This window comes from Leuresthes tenuis, unplaced genomic scaffold (genome assembly GCF_036924035.1).
Source record: "Leuresthes tenuis unplaced genomic scaffold, fLeuTen1.0.hap1 SCAF_4, whole genome shotgun sequence".
Classification (NCBI taxonomy): domain Eukaryota; kingdom Metazoa; phylum Chordata; class Actinopteri; order Atheriniformes; family Atherinopsidae; genus Leuresthes; species Leuresthes tenuis.
In genome coordinates this window covers 23081481-23105317 of record NW_027325358.1, presented here as the reverse complement: position 1 = coordinate 23105317, position 23837 = coordinate 23081481, and the positions used below count along the sequence as shown (strand labels likewise).

The following is a 23837-nucleotide window of genomic DNA, read 5'->3' as shown; positions in this document are numbered from 1 at the left end:
GCATTTTTTTTTTCTTTTCTTTTTTTTTTTCAAGCTGTCCATTGGTTGGGTTACTGGTTGTTGTGTAACACCAGCTAAGCGTGCAAAGACACATACACGTGTCCTGCAGAGGGCCCCTACTCTGCTCGCAGTAGAGCAACACTGGGAGGCCCCTACCCCGTTTTCTTCTCTATACAAAACTAACCATAACTAACTACTCTCAAAATATCTCACTCTAGCATGACAGTGAGAGAGAGAGAGAGAACACATGCTCAAAAGTCTGAAGGTACCCAGAAAACTGTGGAAAAAAATCTTTATCTGGCTTTACACAGTAAATGTGAGTTCATCAGTCGGTGTGCTTCAACTGAAAATAACGACAGGAAGCCCATAATTGAAATGGAATCTTTCTAAGTTGCCCCTCTATGCGCAATAATATTGTTTTAAATTTCAATTAAACATTTTGATTAAAAGAAAGAAATGGAATATTTCAGTTTGTGCCAGTTGGCTGGTTAAAACAAAGTGTTTTAGAATGCTGTTTTAGGCTTTTCTTTTTTTCAGTCTCAGCTAAAAGGATGTCGTTTTTAGCAGGAATTGAGCATCTGCCAGTAACCTGCAAGACTTTTGACTGAAGTAAACCTGATTAGATTCAAACTTTAATGTAGTTGAAGAAAAATGTGACAGCTTTGGGACACTTGATAGCTCAAATGGTTGAACGGATGCTATGTGTACAAAGGCTGAAGCCCACATCACAGCTGGTGGCAGGTTTGAGTCTCGACTTGTGTAGCACTTCGCTGCATCGCCCCTCTCTCTGCCCACCTTCCTGTCTTTATTTCACTGCTGAATAAAGGCCACTGGGGACAAAAAAAGAAAAACTGTAATAGCTTTAGATTTATTTAAATTTGAAAGGACTATATAAAAAACTTCAGGAATTGGAGGGCTGTTTTCTACCTTTGTACATTTTAGAGACTGATGTTGCAGCCCAAGCACTTTGAAAAAGCTTTGCGTGCATTCTTTGTTGTGTTTTAGGTTTTCTCCGAGTTAATAATGGATCTCCTTTTAACCGAAAAACCGAATATACACCGTGCTGCTGTTTATTGTTCTGGTTTAAGATGGATCAATATCTAAAGGAGATTTAGAGCATTTTCATTCTCTCAAATAGATCAACCAAATGTAGAGCCTCACAAACTACCTGTGCGATGATAACACTGGGTTGCTTACGTGTGTGTGTGTGTTTTTTGGAGGTGAAGGTCGAGGTAGAAAGAAGCCCCATCCAAACAGCAGCCATTTTAATTTGTTTGACAGGGAAGAGAGGTGATAACCTCCCTCTGCAGCCGTTCACCCGGGGAAGAAGGGGGGGGGGGGTGTTAGAAAACAAGCAAAGCAAAGGAAGTAGGGCTGAGCTGAATAGTGATAAGGGGGTTGGATAGAGAGAAGAAGAAAGAAAGAGAGAGGTGGAAAGGAGAGTGTAATATTTGATTATGGCTCAAGGCTGTATGTTTGTCCAAAGGCTAAAGACTGTCAACTAGCTAATCGCAGGGGTCGATGTGTGGGTGTGTCTCTGTCTGTGTGTGTGTGCGTGTTGTGAAAGCATGCGAGCCTGTGTGTGTCATTGCTATCGGCACGGCACATAATTTATGCTGAGTACACGTGTTTGTGCGTTTCTGCGTGTGTGTGTTTGTGTGTACGTTAGGATTTCTGGATGTCAGTTACAGTTCTGTGGGCCTGAGGAGAATACAGCGGTCTCCCTCAGGGTGCTGTTAGTGCCACTCTCATACAGATGTGCTACGCTGCCACTGTGTCAGTTTGTGTGTGTTTGTTCTTCTCCTACAGGAAACCAAACTCATTCCTCAGGGTTTAGAGTTCTTAATAAGGTTGGTTATTGTCTAGAATTTGTCAGGTCTGGTTCTTATCAAATTCTGGTTTAAAGTGTTTGATGTTGTTTGAGTAGGAAGAGATTAAACTGCATGTATTTTCTACAGATTTAGGCTCCAATTAACTGATTTTTGACATACATAAGCCACGTTTGAGTGGATCTCTGGAGTCCATACATTCTAATCAGTATTACAGAACCAAAAGCACTCCAAACTCTGTTGTCATGTGCTTAGAATATGTCTTTTTACTTCAACGTCTAACTACTTTCAACCACTTGAAAATAAACCCTGTCTAATTGAATATTTTTTTCTGTATTAAAGTCATTATATTTCACTTTCACTAAGTTGCAGTACAATTTGTACGGGTGCCTTAAAAATGTCCGGGGACTTTTTTTATTTTTATCCTAACCTGAAAATAAAATAAAAACTTAAGCAGTATGATTTTGCTGTGTTTTACAGTCCATTTCTTTCTGCTGTGCTAGATGCTGATGCTGATGCAGAAGGAAGTTGGTTGGTCACAGAGAGAGATAAGGAGGTAGGCACCATATACCAACCTATTGCTTATAATCTTTTTATTCACGATATATACGGACCTGCCATTCTTCTGTTTTCTGAGGCCATTTTAACATTGTTTGTGCCTGTGATTTCTGAGTATTGGGGCAAAGGGACCATGAGTTAAGTCAAAAAGGCACATTTAAAAAAAAAAAATTTGCAGTTCTCAAATGCTAAAATAAAAGTTAATGTTTGATTCTTAAAATAAATATTTTGCTACCAGTAAGGTTATGTAGAAGGTGACAAAGAGAACAAACCTAGCCCGTTTCTTTCCTGCCTTCATTGCACCTCACTGTTATGTGTGTAAAATATTCAGGTGGGGTAGCCGCAGAGCCGGATCATGTGTTGGTGTAAGAGACATGGCATGGTGGAGCACACAATTATAGAAACTGACTCCAGATAATCTTCTGATTCCACAACCATGGTGTGCAGTTCAAAGCATACACTGGCTCTGCCACCTCTATTGGATCATTATGAATGAGCAGAGTCTTTTTTTTTTTTTTTGCAGCGTTAAAGCTCGATCTCAGTGTAAAAAGGGCTTATGTTGTTCACACTGAGCTGGAAAAGACTAATTGACTAACATCAAAGGGAAATAATTAGGCCTTAAAACAAGAAAAATGATCTCCTGCTCCTTACTGACTTGAACATCTTCTGCACTAACTGTGTTTTTCAGGCCCAGATCTATAACAAAGACAGAGGATACAGGATAACAGTACAGCGGCTGTCAAACAGATACTATACTGGGAAGAACGTTCAATGTAGGAACTGCTCCAAGACTGGACATCTCTCCAAGAACTGTCCTGACCCCAAAGTTAGTTTTCAGTGCACGGTATCAGATCCAGCTACTACACATGTATGTAAAGGCATAAAAACTGTGTATGTGTATATTTCTGTGTGTGCAGAAGTTGTTGTCCTGCTTGCTTTGTGGCACGACGGGCCACCTGTCAAATGCGTGTCCCAATAAGTACTGCAACAACTGTGGTCAGCCCGGGCACCTCTACGAATCCTGCAGTGAGAGGGCTTATTGGCACAAACAGTGCCATCGTTGCAGCATGACGGGACACTTCTTTGACGTAAGTTTTGCATTTTATTAGTCACCTATGACAATTTCCTACAAAATACTGAAAACTCGCTGCAGGGATTTCATTACTTGTAGCCACAACTGTATTAATTTGATGAGTCTCTAACGGTTGGTGATAAACCCTGGATTTGTTTGTTCAGCAGTTTATCCCAAATGGATTGGATGTGTTTGAGGTCAAGTTGTTCTACAATTCTGAGAACAATCTCCTTAAAGCTCCAAGCTCACATTCTCATGCAGACACTGGAATGGGCCTTTCAAAAAAGTGCACTTTTGCCTCAATTATCATGTTTTGCAGTGGCACTAATTTTGTCCTCTAGCCTGTTTACACCAAAGATTTTCGAGTCATCCGAGTCATGTTCTGAGGGCATCAGTTTCAATTTGGTCTGAACGATGGGATATCAGTGTGTCCTGTGTGCGTTCACATATGCTTGGATCCGTCCACTTGTGACCAGAACACCAAAACAAATGATAATACTAGGTCTAAACGGGGCCTTTGAAGCATATTCAGACCAGAGCTGCACAGTGTCGTCTGTGTCCACAAACGTCTGATCATGTTGACTTTGAACACAAAGGAATCCAAAGCTTCATAAAAGAACCAAACAGAATACATGTAATGACTTGACTTTGGTTTGGTATAAATTTTGCATTGTGTAACAGAGAGAAGTAGATCTCCTACCAAGATGGTGATATAGAAAACACAAAAAGCTTACACAAATATAAATGATACTGCAAATTCAGGATATAAAGAATACTACTGTATATGTAAAACAAAAGAGCATTGAATTAATTAAAATCTACACCTCTTAACTTTACTCTGACATTTTTTCTTAAAATCGTCCTCTTTTTGGATTCTTCCGCATCCTAAAATTGGTGTTTCTGTGGACTGTGTCGGAAATAGTGGTCAGTGGATATGAAGTCCATTTTGAAAACAAACTATTCAACCATTTCCACACATTTATGATCCAATAGGCTACAAGGGATACGCTTGTACGCTACTTTATGTTGTGAATTTCCTCTTTTACCCTCTAATAAGCCTGTGTGTGGATTTTTTTTATTTTTATTTTTTTTTACTTCTATAGTCTGTCTGTTTCCCCTGTAAAGCTGTACCGGTGTGAGTATTTCTCCTCACTCACAGTGCAGTCTGTTGCTGTATTTGTCAGCAACAAGGTGTGCATCAGATTTCCTTACAACTTCTCCCCGTCGTTGTCAGTTTTGAAAAAAACAATCCAGGTATGGTTAAATGTAGCCGAACCTCTGAGGAGTTTCACCAGAACATCTCTGTGAGCATAAGCATTCGCTTTTCCTCATTCCCCTCCCTCTGCCTACCGGAGAAGCAGATGTCTGTGAGCTAACATTCGGAGTCGTTTTAAGTACAGATTTTTTTGTGTGAGAGCGATTTCAGCAGACAATGCCACATTTGTGAAATGAGTTTCTGCTGGTTAATGTGTAGTCTTGATGTTATTTCAGTCACTATTTTCAGACTTATTGCGCTGCCTGCTAACAGAAACAGAAAAAAGGTAAATAATAACTTTATTGGGAAGTCACTTGTAATAAAATACAATGTATGGGATAAAATATAATAAGAAAGAAGAAAACTGATCTTAACTGCTGACACTGGTTCACAGTGGGTAGAATGAAAATACTTAATCATCTGCAGCAAATCTACTATTGTCAATCATAAAATTGTAAATAGTCTAAATAAATGCCAATGTTTACTACCATTCTGTCTATACCATTGGCCTAAAACACCCGACCCACTGGCCTAATGCGACTGCATAAAATGCACTGATGCAGGTAACTGACTTGTACCTAAAGTATCATATGAATGGAACTGCTTCTGTGTCTCACAAGCACATCTACCCGCTTCTACCCCCGTTTTCTCTCAGTAATAATGAGTGACCAGGGGTCAACACACGCTGCTGTTCACATTAATTGATACACTTCAGCAATTACAGCTTAGTTATGTCTCTGCCATGCTGTATATTCCAGCTGTGGACGTTTTTGTGTGCGTGCGTAAGTGCGTGCATTACCACTGAGGGGTAAATCTAATGACCATCAATGACAATTATCTGACTGCAGCATTCATTAGCTGGCCCATTTACACACATGCTATGGAATAGAAAACTGTATGTAAGAAGCTGCCGTCCTCTCGCTTCTCTTTTTTTCTCTCGCCGTGCCCTCCCTCTCCGTCAGTCATGTACTGTGCTCCGTGTAATGGATGAGTAACCAGGTGAACACCAGAGTGAAAGGGTATGCCAGGACACACAACCCAATATTTCTTTCCCTCTTTCTTTCTGTTTGTCTTTCTTTCATTCTCACAATCTCGTACCCATTCTTTCTCATTTCCTCATTTAGATCCGTCTCTTTCCTCTCATTTCTTCTTCATCCTGTTTTTCTTAGTCACAAACAAAGGTTCAAAGTTATGCAGTGTTGTAATTACCCCTCTCTTGTAATGCATAACTTTTTTTTTTAAACACTCACATATTATACTGAGTGTATTAGTGTGTGTGTTTGCAAGAGAAAAAGAGTCAGGTCTCAGTCCCCTGGGTCTCTCTGTGTCTCTCATTAAAGACAGACGGTTGATGGAGCGCGAGTGTGTCGCTCGCCTCGCCTGTCGCCCTCGACAACAACACACTACCCTGGCGGTCTGAAGGGATGGAGCAAATAGGAGGGAGTGGGTGTTGGTGGGGGTTTGTTAAAGAAAAGAAAAAAGCTGAATGAGAGGTGGTGAAAGATCCAGCAGTCGAAATTGGTATTAGTATTAGCTGGAGTGAAATCCAAACAGATCAGATTTAGCCAGAAAAAGTACCTACCTTTCTGTGCAAACGGCAGGATTTGAATATGGACTTCAGGTCAAATAAGCCACCTTTTGAGGGGTGTGGGTGGTGTGTGTGTGTGTGTTGGGGTGGGTTAGACAATTTGCTGAAAACCTTACTGTGTGCAAGAGCAAATTAAAGACTTTTTCACAGAACAGGCTTGAATATGAAATCTGTCTCACTCTGCCTCTCTCTCAGTAGGTATGTAAGTAGATAAATCTTGTTGCCTGCGGCGACTGCAGCATTTTCAATTTCCCAGTGGGAAGTGGCGGTGGTTGGTAAAGGATGTCGGAACGTTTAAGGAACAGCGTGGAGAAGCCCCAGAGATAATTCTTTAGCCACACCGGCACAAAACAACTGACTGCCTTACTTACTGACTGCAACGTGCGAATAGTGAAGGATTTCGGTGATGAAGGTTTTGGGAGACATGTTGGAAGAGACACTGTCAGGCAGATGATACCGGGGTCTGTTTTTCAGTTTCCATTTGGCGTGCTCTCTACTCTCTGTTAATCAGTAACATCTCATCTCTCCCTCTGTAACACAATCATCTTTACTGATGGTACTGACATATTATTTTGTTAGATCTCTGATTGGTTTGTTAAGTATCTGACTGAGAGACATGCACCCCATTCAGGCTGCTGGGTTTTGTTCTCTTTCATCAGGGTTCTTGAAAAAAAGTGTATTTGTCTGTAAGGATCTGTTTATGTATTCAATCAGCTCGCTAACGTTTTTCACCTTTCTCTTCTCAGGCTTGTCCAGAAGTCTGGAGACAGTACCATATTACAGTGAGTATCTTTCCATGAAACCTACAGTCAAGCCTCATAAACTCCCTGTTCACATGGCCACCTGAGCATTCCCTCACCTTTTCATGTTTTAGTAACACGGTTTGGTTTAATTAGTATTTTGACACGGAATTTAATTTTAAATGTGGGTTGGGTACATGATAGCAATACTGAGTCCTAAGAGCTCAATAAAAGTTCTCTTTATTTTCAAACCTTGTTTTATTTGATGTATTTCATACCTGATTTAAAAACTTCTCAGTTGTGACAGAAATTTTAGATATTAAATTTTCTCTTAAAATATACATGTTAGATAATATAATAGTTTGATTATATGCCAGTTTTTCCATGTTATGCCAAGTATATCATGTGTAAGGTTTTAGTAAAAACTCATTTTTAGTAAAGATGAGTTGATATACTTAAGGGTAGATGAAGAGAAGAGAAGAGTGTTTTTTTCCCTGCAAACCAGGTTGTGGAAACAAGCACCTTAGATGTTTCAAATTTGCTTTGCCATAGATGGAAAAACAGTTTGCAATGGGACCCAATGACTGTTTAGCTGTAGGGGACATTTTGTCAGGATGGTGTGGATTCACTTGCGGAGCGGTCAAAGCAGATCAATACAAAGTTGCTCTGAGTGATCGCTTTTTATCCTATAATGAAACATTTTTATCTCAGTGGAGCAGGAAAACAAAGCTCTCATCCAAAGGGCACAAGTGATCAGTGGATGGATCGAGGAGTATGAAAAGTATGCGAAACACTATGACCTCAACAGTCAAGAAACACATATTTTGGACAGAATCATCCCAAAACCCCTTTGGTCAACAGCTCACATGGGGGTGGATGGACAAACAAGGCCGGCAGCTTTCGAAATCCAGCTCAATTTAAAGCGTTTTTCTTGCAGAAATTGACTCATCAAAACAGAAATATATTAAATCTTACTACCTAAAACATACCTGGAACAACAAAATATTCAAGCACATTGATGTTTTAACTGGAAGATGAGGGTTTTCGTAATACCCCTTCCTTTTGCTTTAATCTTTGAAACCAAGCAGTGACGATGATTTTAAAGTGTGGCAAGACCCTTTTAAGATCCAAATAATTTGTGCTTTAAGGATATATTGCTCCAAAAATAACCAGTTATTTTTTTTCTTAAAAAAAGATGACAAAAAAGGTGTCACACATTCACTTCAAATCAATCAGCCAGTTTTGATTGGTATTGAATTTGCCCTGTGGAAGATTAATGAAGCATGTTGGGCAAAAACATCTTATGAGATTAAGGAAGTGCCAATAGTGATGGGCTTTTTGTTTTTCTTTTGCTTCATTTTCAACCTAAGTGCACATGTGACATCAGTGACTGTGTGTTTGTGTGTGTGCGCCTGTGTGTTCGTCTTGAAACAATGTGTCAGAGTAGAAAGCTGTGTGACAGTCACATGGGCCATATGTCAGCAGGGAGACATTTGCCTATTTGTGTGTGTTCATCCAAAATTTAAAAAGATAACTAGTTTTCCTGGGCCGCGTGTGTGTGTGTGGTTGCGCATCTGAGCGAGGGGGTGATATAGACCTCAGCCTAAGAGAAAAGAGCAGCTTGTTTGTCAATTAAAAGACGTGATAAAGCATGAAATGGGCTGCCAACACCACGCGGGACGAGGGAGTGAGAAAGAGGGAAGAAGAGTGTGTGTTTGCATATATCTTAGCGTGCACTTTGTGTATGTGTGTTTGGAGAGGTCTGTCACTCTCCTCTATGGAGATTAATTAGCTGGGGCTGTCTAATGAAAAGGCAGCATCGTTAGCGCTGGGGCAGCACGGCGGGAGAGACGGAGAGAAGAGGAGGAAGGAGGAGGGAGCGGGACAGAGAAGTTCCAGGGGAGACGCTGGCATAGGAGACGGGAGCCGAGTTTAATTGTTGCTCATGTTTTGGCGGAAAATCTTTTATGATTTAGTCTAGTTTCACTTTGAACCACAGATGAGAGGAGACAATGCTGACGGAACTCTCTGGTCTCCTTGCATAGCGATGAAACCACTTTGTGTGTTGCCTTGTGTGCTTTTTCTTTCCTTTTTTCTTTTTTTGTGTGTGTGCTTTAACGGGTGGAGGATTGTGACCCAGGTCTAATTGAAGTATTTAAGCCATTTAAGCACTAGGAACAGAAGGTCGTTACAGATCCAAACTGGCATGGGGGTTAGGGGCCCGCACAGACATGAACACGCTCACACACAAACGCATTTACACACATGCATACGCAGGGCTCCTTCTGTTTAAAACAGCCTCATTTTATTCATGATGCTGCTTATGACCCTGAACTCCCCAATGTGAGAAGGTGTGTGTGCGTGTGTGAATATGTGTGTGTTCGCTTTGGGAGATGTGACTCTGTCACCTTCCGCTGGGCTCAGCCAGGTGTGAAAAGGCATTCTGTCAGACCTCCCTGCTACTGGGTCCATTTATCCTTCGTTTCTGTGTGTGTGTGTGTTGCGTGTGTGAGTGTGTGCTGGGTCCGTTTATCTTCTGTGAGTCTATGTGTTGTCTGCCTGCACCTGGCCCTCAACTAACAAACTCCTCCAAACCACACAGTATAGACCACAAAGCCCTGGAGTATTTACTGAGAAAGTACGATACTGACATACGTGGACACACACAAACACTTGTGCAAATGTATAGAGCAGCAAATGGAATAAAAAAATTCCAACATTTCCATTGCATCTGTGTCATATGGATTTGAACACTGCAATATTTTTTTGTGTGTAAAATGTAGGACTTCAGGTTGACTTCAACAACTCTTTCGCTCACATACGCACACACAAATGTCCACAGATACCTTGGTTTTACTTCTGTCTTTTTCATGTGCCATCATAGTGGGGGGCTGCAGCACAACCCATATGCCTACCTCCTTCCACCATACTGTTTTCTTACTGTCTCACGACATAATTCGCACACTAAGTGCAATACGCATGATACTCAGCATCCTAAGGATCTTTTATGTTGTTTTTTTTAATCGGTTCTAGGTTTGCCTTCATTTCCCAGAATGCCTTGCTGCATGCCCAGAATATTTGAACTTCCAGCTTCTGGTCTAAGATTGACTGTACGGTTATCTTGGCAAGCCTGTGATCACACCTGCGCTTCACTGTATATACACCAATGACTTTTCCTGTTGTTGAATCTACGTTTTGCTTCCTCTGCTTTTGTTTCGAACTGAACACCAGAGTAAATAATCACTGACTTTAAGTAATGCAAGAGCATTTGGCTATATTTCTGCTCTTTGGCTCCCCCTACAGATATGGAATGTAACACCGCTGTCATAAAAGCATGTCTTCGTGTGAGCCCTGGCCATTGACAGCCATACACATGAATTTATTTTCATGTTGAATGGGCCACATAGACATCATCAAAAGCCCACAAAAATGTCTAGCAATTGAAATTTAAAACTGTGCGTTGCAAGGCTGGGCACAAAAATCGTGACCTGCAGTATCTCTATCTCGGAGGTGTTCACGGGCAGTTACAGGGCGAGGAATTTACATAATGAAAGTCAATCTACTTCAAATCAAGTCAGAAGCTTGGTTTTCAAGGTTAACAATCTTCTCTAACGTTGCTTTAAGAGATTGGGGCTCGCTCTTAAAATTTGTACCATTAAACATCTGACAGTTGCTGTAGTTGAAGGCCCGGACTTCTTGAGCGCCACGTCATGCCACGTTGTTTAGGCTGAGGTGCCTTGTAGCACCACAGATGTTGTCAATATATCCTCAGATTTGTCGTGCTGATATGATGGAGGAATTCTAACAGTATGAACATAGCAGGTGGATAAAGGGCTTTTAATGTTTAGTGGCTTACTGACTACGCAGATCAGCTTAACTGTTTTTACACCATGCCACGTTTGAACAGAATAGTGTTTTAAAGGGAAAAATCTGAAAAAGGGCAAAAAGAACCGCATAAGGACATCTTTTCCAGCCAACATAAGGATTTAGGACAAAGAGAGGGACAAGGGTTGTAAGAAGGAATACATTATGAGAGCAGGATGGATGGATGAATAAAGTGCAGTTACAGTGAGGCCAGAGTATAGATTTAGTGACCTGCTGTCTTTATACGGACTGCATAAATACATGTAAAGATCATACATTAATGTGCGCATGCATACATGCAAGACACATACCTGTCACATTGACTTTGTCCTCCCATTGCCTGGACACTAGTGTTGGGTTAAGACTAGAGTGCCACCCTCTGGCTGCTCCTGGGGAGCTGAGGCATACCAGCTCAGACATTTCAACTGAGAATTTTCTCAATGTCATTTTGAGACTCTAAATGTGGCTTTGTCAAATTTTCCCCGTGCCCGTTTTAAATGTTTTATTTATTCATTTAAACTGGACGTGCTGGACTCACTTGCATGTACACAGTTAGAGACAGAGAGGAGAAGACAGCTGGAGTGAGTGAGAGAGAGCAGTGTGCTGCTGGAGGAGTGAGTGTATTAAACTCTGTGAAAGAGACAGGGAGAGTGCATCCGAGCGCCCAGCAGCTGATTGGTACAGGTATATCTGTGAGAGCATTGATTGGCCACTCTTTAGATAGCAGTGGTGACACCTGTACATTGGTGTTTATTGATCGGTACCTTGTCCCACAGTGTTGTGTGTGTGTGTGTGTGTGTGTACTGAGCGGATTTTGTCTCCGTCTCTGTAGAATCACGGTGTATGTGTGCATTGATCTTTTCCTCAGGGACGTGCGTGTATGTGTGTAATGTCTCAGAGCCTGTGGAAAAAGAAAAAAAAAAAACAGTCTGTGACTGTCTTGTTCAACGCTAAAATGAAGCCGTTTTGAACTCCCCTCTTTGACACCTGGCTGCCTTTCTTTTCCCTTTCATTCAATATGTTGTACCTTTTAATACACTTTTGTCTCTTTCTTCTGAAGGTATGCTCAGTTCACACGTGCTTTTGTTAGCTCAAGGTTAGGACACTTTGTCCCTTAAATCCTCTTATTTTCATAAAAAGAAAATACCATTAAGTGCCCATTGGGGGAAAAAAAATCATGTTAACACAGAAGACTATTTCAGGTTGTCAGTGTCAAATTAAAGCACTTAGTACAAAATGTTTCAGGGGTGCTCACTTCTTTTTTTCTTTGTGGGTTTTTGGTTGAACAGAATCAATTGTTGCAAATAAGACCGTAAGACTTTCAAATAGTCATGAAGTTTCAAGCTTAATGCTTTCAGATAAACTGTCTAAAAGGCTATTTATAAGTCCATTTTTTAAAATCATATTTGTATAACATTTATCTCACTCAGAAGATAAATAAACTTAGAAATCATTAAAGAAGATTTGCAAATGTATGATTTTTTTATAGCTTGACTGAATATTTAGTGAGTGTATCTCACCGTATGTTTGGAGTTGAACAGTAACTTGATTATTGCTGGATGGGTTCGTAAATGTATTCAGGTACTTTAGATGTTTTGCGTTCAGGGGGAAAATACGAAAGTTGTTTCTCATTTTGAAGAGATATCAAGATTCCATATTCCAAAAATGCTGGCTATTAATCAGGCATGATATTGGCATATAGGCTGAAGGTTTCATTTTGTGGGATTTAAATGAGGTTTGCTTTCACAGGTAAATGACACGGTTGCTTGAGTCAGTAGTAAGTCCAGTTGTTCTCGGGTGTTTCAGCTCATTGTTTGCTCCACTGACTTGTAAAGTAACAGACTTTTTTTTTTGTGATTTGCAGGATCGCTTTGTGCATGTCCTGATGGTTCTTGTGCACAGCTCCATATTTAAGAGTGGCAGAACAAAAATGCATTGGGCCAGATTTTTCAAAGCGCCTGATCACTGAAAACAAATAACCGATGGTATTTGTATGTATGTTGTCCTGCTGCCTAAAACAAGGTTTGCAGGTTTCAGCATGCTATGTAGAGATAAAGCGCCGCCCAGTGGTCAAATAACGAACTGCATCCTGAACGTATCGTCAGGGGAATTATTTTATTGTCACATCTTTCTCTCAGATATATAATTTTTAGATGTTCTTCATACTGATGCTAGTTTTATCATTTTATGACAGAATAAGGAGTGTTGTGTCAGTTAAACTCTTTGCACAATTGCCATAATTGAACATATTTTCCATATTTTCCACTTACATCCAATACCCCCCCCCCCCCCCCCCCCCAAAAAAAAAAGCAATAAAAAGTTAGAAATAAAAAGTTAGAACACCACAGAAAAAGCAGACAATTGATAGGGAAATGGGTGAGACCAAAGAGAAATACAAGAAATACAAATGTCTATAATTAAAGCAGTAGAAAGAAACTTCTATGATTAAAAGCTTAATCACATTTGAAGTCATTTGTCATGGCAAATCCCTCATAACTCCGAGTAATTCTGTCGGTCATAAGCCAATATGACATTAAGTGCTCTGTTCTATCTGCTTCGGTTTAAGTTTTGACCTTTTTTCTTCTGTCCTTCCCTCTGTGTGGCTGACCTCCTTCTTTCATTCGTCTTACAAGAATGTGCTCAATTCATACGGGCGCTCTGTTTAAAAAAAAAAAAAAATCCCTTAAACCCATCACCGAGCAGAAAGGTGTTTTCGCTGCCTCATCATTGTACTGTACAGACTGTCCAGTGTTCTCACCTCCGCTGTGTCAAAAAGCTCTCAGCTCTTCATTCTCCCTCAAACTTAGACACTAACAGCACTGCAGCTAGGGGATGGAAACGGCTTTTGTGAAGTGCGTTGAGTTTTCTTAACATTCGGCTGTCATTAGGGAAGTGTTAGTGAAGCCATACATTAGCGAGTGTAGGGCAAACACAGCTAATGTCATCTTAAATGTCATTTTTACCGCACCACATGAGGAACTTGGCTTCCGACTCATGTTTTTTTTCATATCAAAGCTCAAACTATGAGGTAAAGTCATATATTTCATTGATCAAAGATAAAGCTCCATAGATTTTGAAGCTCCATTAATTGTTGTTTCTCTGTCTGATGTAAATGTGAACTAAATATAATTAAGTTTGTTGATTAGACTAAATGAGCAATTTGGAGAAAGCACATTTCTAATTCTAATAACAAGCTAATTGATCATAATAACCATCCTTACTTTGAGCCATTTAACAAATAGTGGCTTTGTACTAAAATAACAATCTGTGGCAGTAATAAAATGGATAAACTGTTATTTTTTCTGGTTCCTTGGAATAATCTGTTTTGTGTATATCCAGAACCATTGGAATGTACACACAAATGCACATGCTCACACACACTCGCTCGTTCACAGGTGCAGTGTTATCAGAGGTCTTGCAGGCTTTCCAGGTCATTGTGACTTTCCGCTTTGCAGGATGGTGTCGATTTTGTGGTGTGTTTTGTGTGTATGTGTGTGTTTGGTTGGCTGAGGTGTAAAATCTGGGTTTAACATCCTGACTGAGCGTAAGAGACTCAGTCCATCTGTAGGTAGTGCATCTAAATCCCTGTCTCTGGTGTCCGTATGTGCTGTCTCTGTTTAATTGGTGGGGATGAAGTGGGCACTACTGTATATTTCCATAAAACTCAGCCTCACACAGGCCACTACAGACTTAGGCCTTTGAACTCGGCATCAGGCGCTAAGAATAGAAAGCGTACAACTTGGGTTTCAATAGATTAGCTTGTATTCTCTGTTGCGCCTGCCACGGTGTGACCAGATTACTGCCTGTCGCTGCCCCAAAAGGAGGGAGTGTTCTCCAGAGGTGCCGACCCACCGCCGCTCAACCCAGCATCACATTATCAACACATTCCAAGAGCAATTTTTTTCCCCTCTTTCCAAAGAAGAAAAATGGGGACTTGTACTGATTTTGTTCAGACTGACTGACGGGTGGAGATGGAAAGTGTGTATGGGGGATTGCATCATTTGTGAGTGTGGGTCCTCCCTGGGTGTGGGGTAAGGGCCTCAGTCTGAATATGAACCAGCAGACACAAAGGGGGCAAAATCACATCTGGTTATTTGGAGGATCCCCCTCCTCTCCTTCTCCTTCCCTGTCTCATCTCAAGCCTCCATTACTCCCCGAGTGTACAAGTCCACCTAAAATAGTTTCCCAAAAAATGTTTATTTTCTCCTTTCTGATGATCAGTGAGAGTTGTCATTTTTATCCAGTTCTTTGCCATGTGGAAAGAAACAATAAGAAGATTATTGGTTATATATTTAACTGTGTCTGAGAAGATGTTGAGCTTATAGCCATTTAATCTCACTAATTCATAACAGTCTAATCCTCCCTGTTAGCCTAATTTGTACATATTGGCATGTTTCATACACACACCACGAGGCGTGTTTGTTTTGGTATGAGCCCAGTAGTTTTGTGTTGTGTAGGGGAGCTGCTCTCTATGATAAAGCATGCAGAGTTGGTCCCCTGTGGGTCCAGTAACATATGCAAACCTTCCCCATTGCTGCAATAACATATGCAAAACAGTGCTGCTGGCCCCGGCCCCCATGCTCCCGCCATCCGTTACTGTTCAGATCCCACCCCCTCTTCTCTTACACACACAAGCCTGTTTGCTTCTTGGATTGTTTTTGATAACTGTGTGTGTGTGTGTGTTCCTTCAGATTGTAGTTTGTAACAGTCTGAGCTTTGTGTTGGCCGAAGGATTATCACAGCTTTGCTACCAGCAGCCAAGTCAAGTAGCAGAGTAGATCGGGGCTTAGAGAGACACGGTGTATGTGTTGGAACAACTGTGGGAAAAGGCGTTTGGTTTAGTGTGTGTGATGGGGAGAGAGCGCTTGTGTGTCTGTGTGTGCATGCATGAGAGGCCACGGTTGGATGGTTGGTTGTCTGTGTCCACACAGTGAAGCCTCTTAGGACCCCCCCCCCTCCAAACCCAGCGGCGGCGACTCTTCCTAGCTTTAGTCCTCTTTCAGCCAAACCATCTCTCTCTGTCTGAACAGCTCATCAGCAGGACCCCCTCACTGTGTCTGCTGTGAGGGGAACCATTAGATAAGCAGATGTCTGAAGATGTCAAGCAAGTTTAAGAATAGACACGGACAGTATTTAGTGTAGATGTAAATTGATTATTTTTTATTATTGCGGTTATGGGCTGCTTCATAACAGTTTATATCCTGGAGGTTTATTGAACTTTGGTAAAAAATAATTTTATTTATTTATTTTTTTAAATAAAAAAAGAATGTGAAAAATCCAAATGGTGAAGTATTTCTTGATCAGATAGTTGCTGATTTATTCTGTTGGGTCACACAGAAACATCCGGCAGCCACTGGTGCAGATAATGGTAAAAATATATGTTATAGCCACAGAACAACATTTCATAAAAGTTTTTCAACATGAATATTACCAAATACAGCAGATTTCCACTCAAGCCCTTTTAACATAGTTTAAAAAAAAGGACCCAGTAAGAAAAATGTGAGAAACGTGGAAATTTGAACAGGGCTCTTTTAATGTCTGATCTTCTTAAAACATCTTTGGGGAACTGTAGGCTGTCATTAGTAATTTCCCTAAGACCATAAAAAATGAGTTTTTGACTTAGGGCTCGGTAAGTTTCCAGAACAGCAATAACAAAAAAAAAAAAAGCACAACACAATAAATGTCAGAATGATGAGGATACAGAAGAATGTTTGTCTGTTAACTGAATCTCAGGAGTGTGGGTCATACAGCAAGCCAGTGACACACCGTTTTACCAATGATTGATAAAAGAACACTAAAGTTCATGTTTTGGAATGGCCAGGTCTAAGTCTTGACCTTTTATTAGATTAAAACATCGCTGTGGAAGGACCTGAAATGAGCCGCTCATGTGAGCAACTCCCAGCGATATCCCAGACTTCATGTTGCTCTGTACACTCTCCTTTCTCATTTGGTTAGTTGTCGAGCTGTATTGATGAACAGTAACTAGAAATTTTCAGTTGCAGTTATTGCTGCATAGTTGAGTCACACCAGATGATGACAGCAACATGTCACAAACATATATAATATCGGATCGTAGTTCTTAAATAAATGACCTGGTAGAATGTACATTTTCATAACCAGTTCAATAGAATTCGTTTTATCTGCTTTTAGGACCTTGGTGGAAACTTTGAACATTATAAGGATATCAGACTATAAGTGACTGCTGTATATGGCGATGTGACTCATGCATCTAATCTACAGAAAAATAATGCACGGTTGTGCAGCTGCAGACTCTGTTTCTCTTCTAATTTAATCAAACACTGCTGATGGATCGTTTTGATGACCCATCCTGTCCTGAGCAGGTGCCTTTCTCTGTTTGTTTGAATCCAGTAAAGAGAGATTGTCTAAAAGCTCTTGATCAATGCTCCTCCAATAAAAGGGAATCTGTGGTTTGAGATTTCAACAACGACAACCTTTTGGAAGTAGTGGAGAATGTGGTTTAAGGCCTCCCCTCAAATGTTTGTATAAAATCATCATAAAAGGCTAAATACAAGGAGGTAGATATTTTCTGCAGGTGTGAATGGTTGGATGGGTTGATATGGTCGTTCTCTCTGTCTTGTTTTTTAGTTAAATGTCTTAATTCATCATTGCAAATTAGCTCTGCTTAAGATCTAGGTCTGTTTTGTTATTTAGATCTAAGCCACAGTCAAAATCTTTCATTTTGAAGTTAGTTAGTTTTCCTTCAGTTATAAGCACAAAATTGTTCTTTTTTTTTATCTGTAACAGTTATGTATAACTTCCAAAGTGAAGCATATTCTACTCAGGCACAAGCATCTAAACGTATGTTTGTATATTCACTTTCAGGGTACAGACTGACTCTCTATACCCCTTTTCCATCCAGGCTCACTGAGGTAGTTTTAGGGTCTGTTCGGATTTTGCCCCTGTCTTGAACCTTTGGATTGGATCTCAGCTAAACTAGCGTATGGTCTGCATCGACCCACGTAAAGAGAAAATGTAGTTTGCTGTTCTGGGTGTTTTTCTGCTTGTCCACCATGACGATATTCGTTTCTTTAGAATGAATATCTTTTTTGACACCTAAGTTTTGTCTTTGGCCATTGCCCCCCCAAAAAAAAAAAAAAAAATTGAGCCCTAAGCTGGAGAGTGGTACTTGAAAGCTGATTGGGTAGAAAAGTATCTTTTAGGTTTGAATATGTTATTAATTCTAAAATTATTTACAATTTGACTGCCAGCGCATTGACCAGAAAGTGAATCTAACCGAAGAATTTGACTGTCAAGCTAATGTGATCTATCGGGATTTCACCTTGTTTAGATACCAGGCCGGGATGGGCGCTGTGAGAGTGGGAATGTAACGGGACGAAGGTTCCTTCACTTAATTAATATTGCATGAGACACGCACAAATCCACACGTGCACACATTCAGACATGTTCGTGCCAGGTTTTCGCACAACTATCACAGGTTGATGGGAGAATACGGGGAGGATTTAATTTCTTTTTTTTCTTCCCCCTTCTCCTGTGCTTTGATTCATTCTATGTGGTGGATCAGACTATGTGGAGATAACACAAGCCCAAGGTCAGGGAGGAAGAGACAGAGGGAGACCTACAGCCAATTTACATGAAAGATGAATGGGAAGAAGGGCAGGAAGGGTGGAGGTCGGGGGGCTTGAGACGGGGACTGTGATCTCCTTAGGGTGCACATGTGTGTATGTGAATGCGTGCGTGCATGTGTGCTTGCAAGAGGTCTGTGATCTCCTGGCCTTTGTGATGGAGATGGGCCCGGCAGGCCTGACCCGATAATGACGCGACGCTCTAATAGCATTCATCCCTTCTACCGCAAAACCACTCAAGCGGAAAAGAGAGGGAGAGAGAGGGGGAAAAAAACAAGTGTGAGGGGTAGATGTTAGTTTGCAGGGGTGTGTACAGAGGGGGGGGGGGGGGCAGGTGGGAGGAGAGGTAAGCTGAGCTATGTTTAAGAAATGACGTGGGGCACAAATCATTTGTAATCTCAGAATCGGTGTTGAGGGAGGGGGGAGGGGGGCACCTTAGATGATAGTGTTAAGGTGTGGGCAGAGTTGTGCGTGTGTTTTTCAAAGAATGACATTAGAGGTGTGTGTGTGAGTGTGTGTGTATATATATAACATTAGCAGTAAATGCACTCTGCCTGTGTCTCCTTTCTCTCTCTTTATCAGTGTGTATTTGCTGGGGGCGCTGAAGCATGGAAGGCTTTCAGAACACTGGCCCATAGGGGACGGGACCCTGTGTCCAACACACACACAGTTACTTATCATGCAGGGTCATTACAGGCTCTAACTATACCTCTGTAATCACTGGTTTATATCAGTACCTATATTCACCGTACAATACACAGCAGTCCACCACAATGGAGAGCATTGGAATGATGGCGGAGCAGAGGGAGACCAATCAGATTTTGAATTCATATATATCATATCAGCTGTCTAATAACAAGCTCTTTTTAATTTTCTGTTTCTCCTTAGACTAAAACCAAGATTCCTGTTAAGAAGCAGGGAACAGACGATGGTCGATATCCTGCTTACTGCTACAACTGCTCCCAGAAAGGACACTTTGGCCATGTGAGTACTTCACTCTTGTACATTTGATTCCAGCAGCATGTTTAGGAAAGTTAAAGCAGGGGTAACAAAATAACATAATTGGAAATAAGTGGAAATACAGAATAAAAGTAAAAAATGTAGTTTTCTAACAAGCTTAAAGTCAACATTTGGTCTGAGCACCTCTATTCTACAACACAGTCTGAACCTCTTAGACAAGCTTTCTGTAATTTCTTTAAGTAGTCTTCAGGAATAGTTCTCCATTTCAAAGCTCTTCTTTGGATGTCGGCTGCCTTTTGTTCCGTTCTCTGTCAGATGATCCCACACTGTTTCAATAATGTTGAGGTCCAGGTTATGGTGAGGATTCATCCCTCCATAATACCTGTTGCCACTGATTTTCAGTCCAGTTCTTGTGCCATTTGGCATACCTCAGCCTTTTCTTAAGAGTTGTTTCGTGACAGCCGTCTCTTTATGGAGAGCATTTCTGATGAGCCTTCTGCCAACAGTCGATGGATCAACTGAAGTTCCAGATGCAACTCTTGGGCCTGTGTCAGGTCTTTGCTGGATTATTTTATTATTTCTTAAGAACATTGCTTTCAGGCACCATTTATCTGCTGTAACCTTGTTGGTTAAAGAAAATGCTAATTTATAGTTTTTATTTTCCATTGTACTCTAAAAAAAAAAAAAAAAAAAAAAAAAAAGTCAAATTTTATAAAAAAAATTACAAAGCCATATTACAAAATGTTTTGTCATGTCTGTGTCATGTTTATTATATTACAAAATAAAAATCCTCAATAGTCACTGAGGTGATCCCACAATTTTTCCCAGGGTTTTTAGACACACCACAGGTTCATCCCTTGAGTTAGGCACCTTTTTGTTGCTTGGATGATTCAAATGTTAGTGTTAAGTGACTTAACAAGAAAAGAAAGAGACTTGACTGAAAACGAGTGACAAAGCAGCCAATGGCTAAAGAAAAATTTGAAAAACTTTCAAAAAGCCTGGAGAATGGAGTCCACCACTCTGTAGAAGACATGGTTCAACAATATCAAATAAATGTATGCAACTGAAAATAGCTAAGAAGTTGAGTAATGCCTTCATATCCTAAGCAGCTGAAAACCCACATCAAGCAAGAATGGGAATATATACCATTTTAAAAACTACAGACATTGGTCACCTAAGCTCCGAAACATTTACAGAGTAATGGCACAAGTGGAGCCGATGCAACACGGTCGGAAACCTTAAAAACTGTTCTGGAAGGTGATAGAAAAGTATTGCATGGGCTTATTGAGATGTCAGGAGTGAGCAACGCTTCCTCAGGTTTTGAATCTTGGGCTGTAGTTGTTGGTCAGATTCTATTCTTTGGCTGAAATTACATTTGTACTGCTGCTACTCTTTTTAGTTTGATTGTGTTGTTTTTTCTTTTCCTCAAAATGTCTTTCTCTAGCCCCTCTGTGGGTATCGGTCCAAATTGTCGTGTAATTTTATTGGTTATTTCTGTGTCTGCCTTTTATATAAATTTTTCTCAGGAGTGTACGCGGCAGAGGATGTTCAAGGGGGTTTATCCCAGCATCCCATTCATCAGCTACTACGACACTGTGGAGGACATTAACTGCCGACAGCACAGGATAAAGCTGAAGGCTAAAGGCAAGTCACATGGACAAAATGTTATTATGGGTTATGGTTCGTTTGTTTTTGCATATTATGGGGGAAAAAAAGAACACTTGAATTTAATTCCCCAATTTTTTTTACCATTTGCACTCAATTCATATTTCACCAACAAGTTCCTTCTGGCTGGAAATGACATAAAAAAGAGACTAAAACATAAAATACTATGTCCCAATTAATATTTAATCTTGGTGAAAAATCGGTGGGAAAGCATTCATTGTAATTTTGGACCACCATTCTGTTGGGATGATTCCCAGGTCTTCTAGGTGTGAAGGCCTCCATGCTATCACTCTGCTCTGGTTTATGATTTTTGGATGGTCCTTCGAACAGAGGATACATGTACACTATGTTTTGGGGAAAACGTCAGGCAATCTGCAAAAAAAAAAAAAAAAAAGACTTTATCTTGGGCAGCATTATGTCTTCCAACAAGCCAGCGATCAGAAACATCCTGGTAAAGTCTGATGTTGGTGCCAATTTCAGCCAGAATATTCACATTGGTCAAATGAAAATTCACTATAAATCAAAATTTGGGATGGGTGTGAACGATATTGGGCTTAACCATTTGTATTAAGTCAATGTAATAATCTAAAAGCCTAAAGGAAATGTGAAGGTTTTGTTTGTGCTTCAATATATGGTTTCAAGAAATTAATTTTATTCAGTAAAATACGAGCATAGTTTTGTCTTTTCATTTTCCATGAAAAAATGTATATCAGAAAACAAAACAAAAAAGTGTCATTAAATCCTTTTTGGTTTTCTTTTCCCTCTTAGCGATGAGGAAAAACGGCTATTTAGCTGGTCCTTCTCAGACGCCTCTCACCCCTGGACCACCAAATAAGAAACAAAGAGTCAGTCATCATAAAAGCACTGACCAGCCTAACAACACACCTCAGCAGACCCCGAACAACCACAAAGCCACTCCCAGCCATATCTTTTTTAATGACAAGTTCAGGGACTCGACGCCCAAAACAAAGAAATTGAAACAGCAGGAAGGTGTTGGCAGCGTCAAACCGTGGAAACCTAAAAGACCCGTTCCCACCTCAAGGGAGCCACTCCCACCGGCTAAGCTAGTTTTAGATGAAGCAGATGACTTTCCCCGAGGGGGAAGGCCAGAGGAAAACTCAGAGAACAAGAAGAAGAAAAAGAAGAGGAATAAAATGAAGCATGTTCCTTCATCTCTGTCAGATGGACAGAGAGACCGAAGACCAGAGAATCTATGCTGGACTGGGACTGGGAGTGGAAGCGGGAGGAGGCAGGGGTCGGCATCAAAACATCAGCGGGTGGAGAAGAAGAGAAACAGGAGAAATCGTGCTGAGAAAAATCTCGGAGCGCAGATGTACCCAGCAGATGAGAATCTGTTCATTATTAAACAACGGAAACGCAGGAGATAGCATCAGTTTGTGTTAGGTGTAGATGTCACAGTTTGTATCAGTCAGCATCTTTAGGGACATTTGTTCACTCAGGTTGTACAGCATAAGAGTTGCCTCTTTAAGGTCTTAAGGGGAACTTTTCCAGACATTTGGACAGGTCAGTAGGAAAACTGCAAGTGTGACTGGTAAGATTAGTGAGAGCTGAGTTCCACTTCCTTCAGTCTCATTTAGTGTGTTTCTTCTCATCCCGGCTCATAGTAGCAGTCATGCTTTTCCTGTTACAAAGAGTTTAATTGTCTGAGACTTCTTTTTTTCCATTTCACCCTCTGGTCAGTGTGAGAATTACAGCTTTTGTAATTCAAACCGCTCAAACATCAGAAGTAACCGTTATTATTGTAATCGCCAGTTAGAAAATTAAAAGTATAGTCAATCAGTTGATACATTCGTAAGACATTCAGTTTCTCAGTTTGAAGTATTCTCAGGAGGTGGTATGTGTGTGGGAATAATTCAGTTTTATGAAGTTGAGGTTCACAGAAGAGCTATTTGTATATTCTTTCTAAATTTTTATTTCAAGGATTTACCAACATTGTGACAAAGAGTAAGATGATTTTGCTGTGCCTCCACAATATAGTGGTGAAGTTGTTTTTCTGCTGAAGCCAAAAAATATGATGATGAATCTTTAGAAATACACTTGGAAATAAATATCTCTCTTTCTGTTTGAACGGAAAAAAATCCCAGTCTTTCTGTAACTCATTACATCGTAATTGATCTAAATATTAATTGGCCTGTGTAAATACATCTACTACTGAACATATATTTGATGCTAACCTGTGGTCACATGCAAGCTTTAGACTGCATGCATCACTGACATTCTCAATGATATTAACCATCCAACTTTAAACCATCAGCTGTTTATATCATGTTGTACATGGTGCTGTTTGTTAATAACAAATTGAAACCCTGATGCCTATCAAGGAAGAGTTGGAAACACTTCAATAAATACCGGCTGGCCAAACTCTCTGAGGAAATATAAAACTTGAGTCTTCACTGTTTGACTTATGAGTTCTGCGGTTCATGAAGAGGAAGGATTCTGATCAAGATGCTTTTTGTGTCCTGCTCTTTTCTGGTTGGTTATACTCTGGACTCCTACTATACTGTGTAGGAGTGTAGCCGTTTACTAGTATTGACTTTACCTGTGATAGTTTGTATCCAGAGAAGATAAGGTAATGATACAGGAACTTTTATATTTCCACTCTTGATTTTGCCATCATTACAGCACTGAGGTCACTCCGATTGGTTGTGAATGACATTGTCCCAGGTATACAAAAGACTTAT

At 40.5% G+C, this 23837-nt stretch overlaps 1 protein-coding gene across 1 annotated transcript in view; it reads left to right on the top strand.

Moving 5' to 3' along the window:
• zcchc7 (zinc finger, CCHC domain containing 7) overlaps window positions 1–23521 on the top strand; it is a 49778-nt gene extending 26257 nt beyond the window's left edge. The window contains exons 4-10 of the mRNA XM_072383281.1: window positions 2333–2385; window positions 3076–3213; window positions 3305–3475; window positions 7049–7084; window positions 19399–19494; window positions 20997–21114; window positions 21904–23521. Of these exons, the coding sequence (XP_072239382.1) occupies window positions 2333–2385; window positions 3076–3213; window positions 3305–3475; window positions 7049–7084; window positions 19399–19494; window positions 20997–21114; window positions 21904–22523 (1232 nt within the window). The 3' untranslated portion in view covers window positions 22524–23521. The remainder of the gene's footprint in view (window positions 1–2332; window positions 2386–3075; window positions 3214–3304; window positions 3476–7048; window positions 7085–19398; window positions 19495–20996; window positions 21115–21903) is intronic.
• Window positions 23522–23837: the final 316 nt, after the last annotated feature.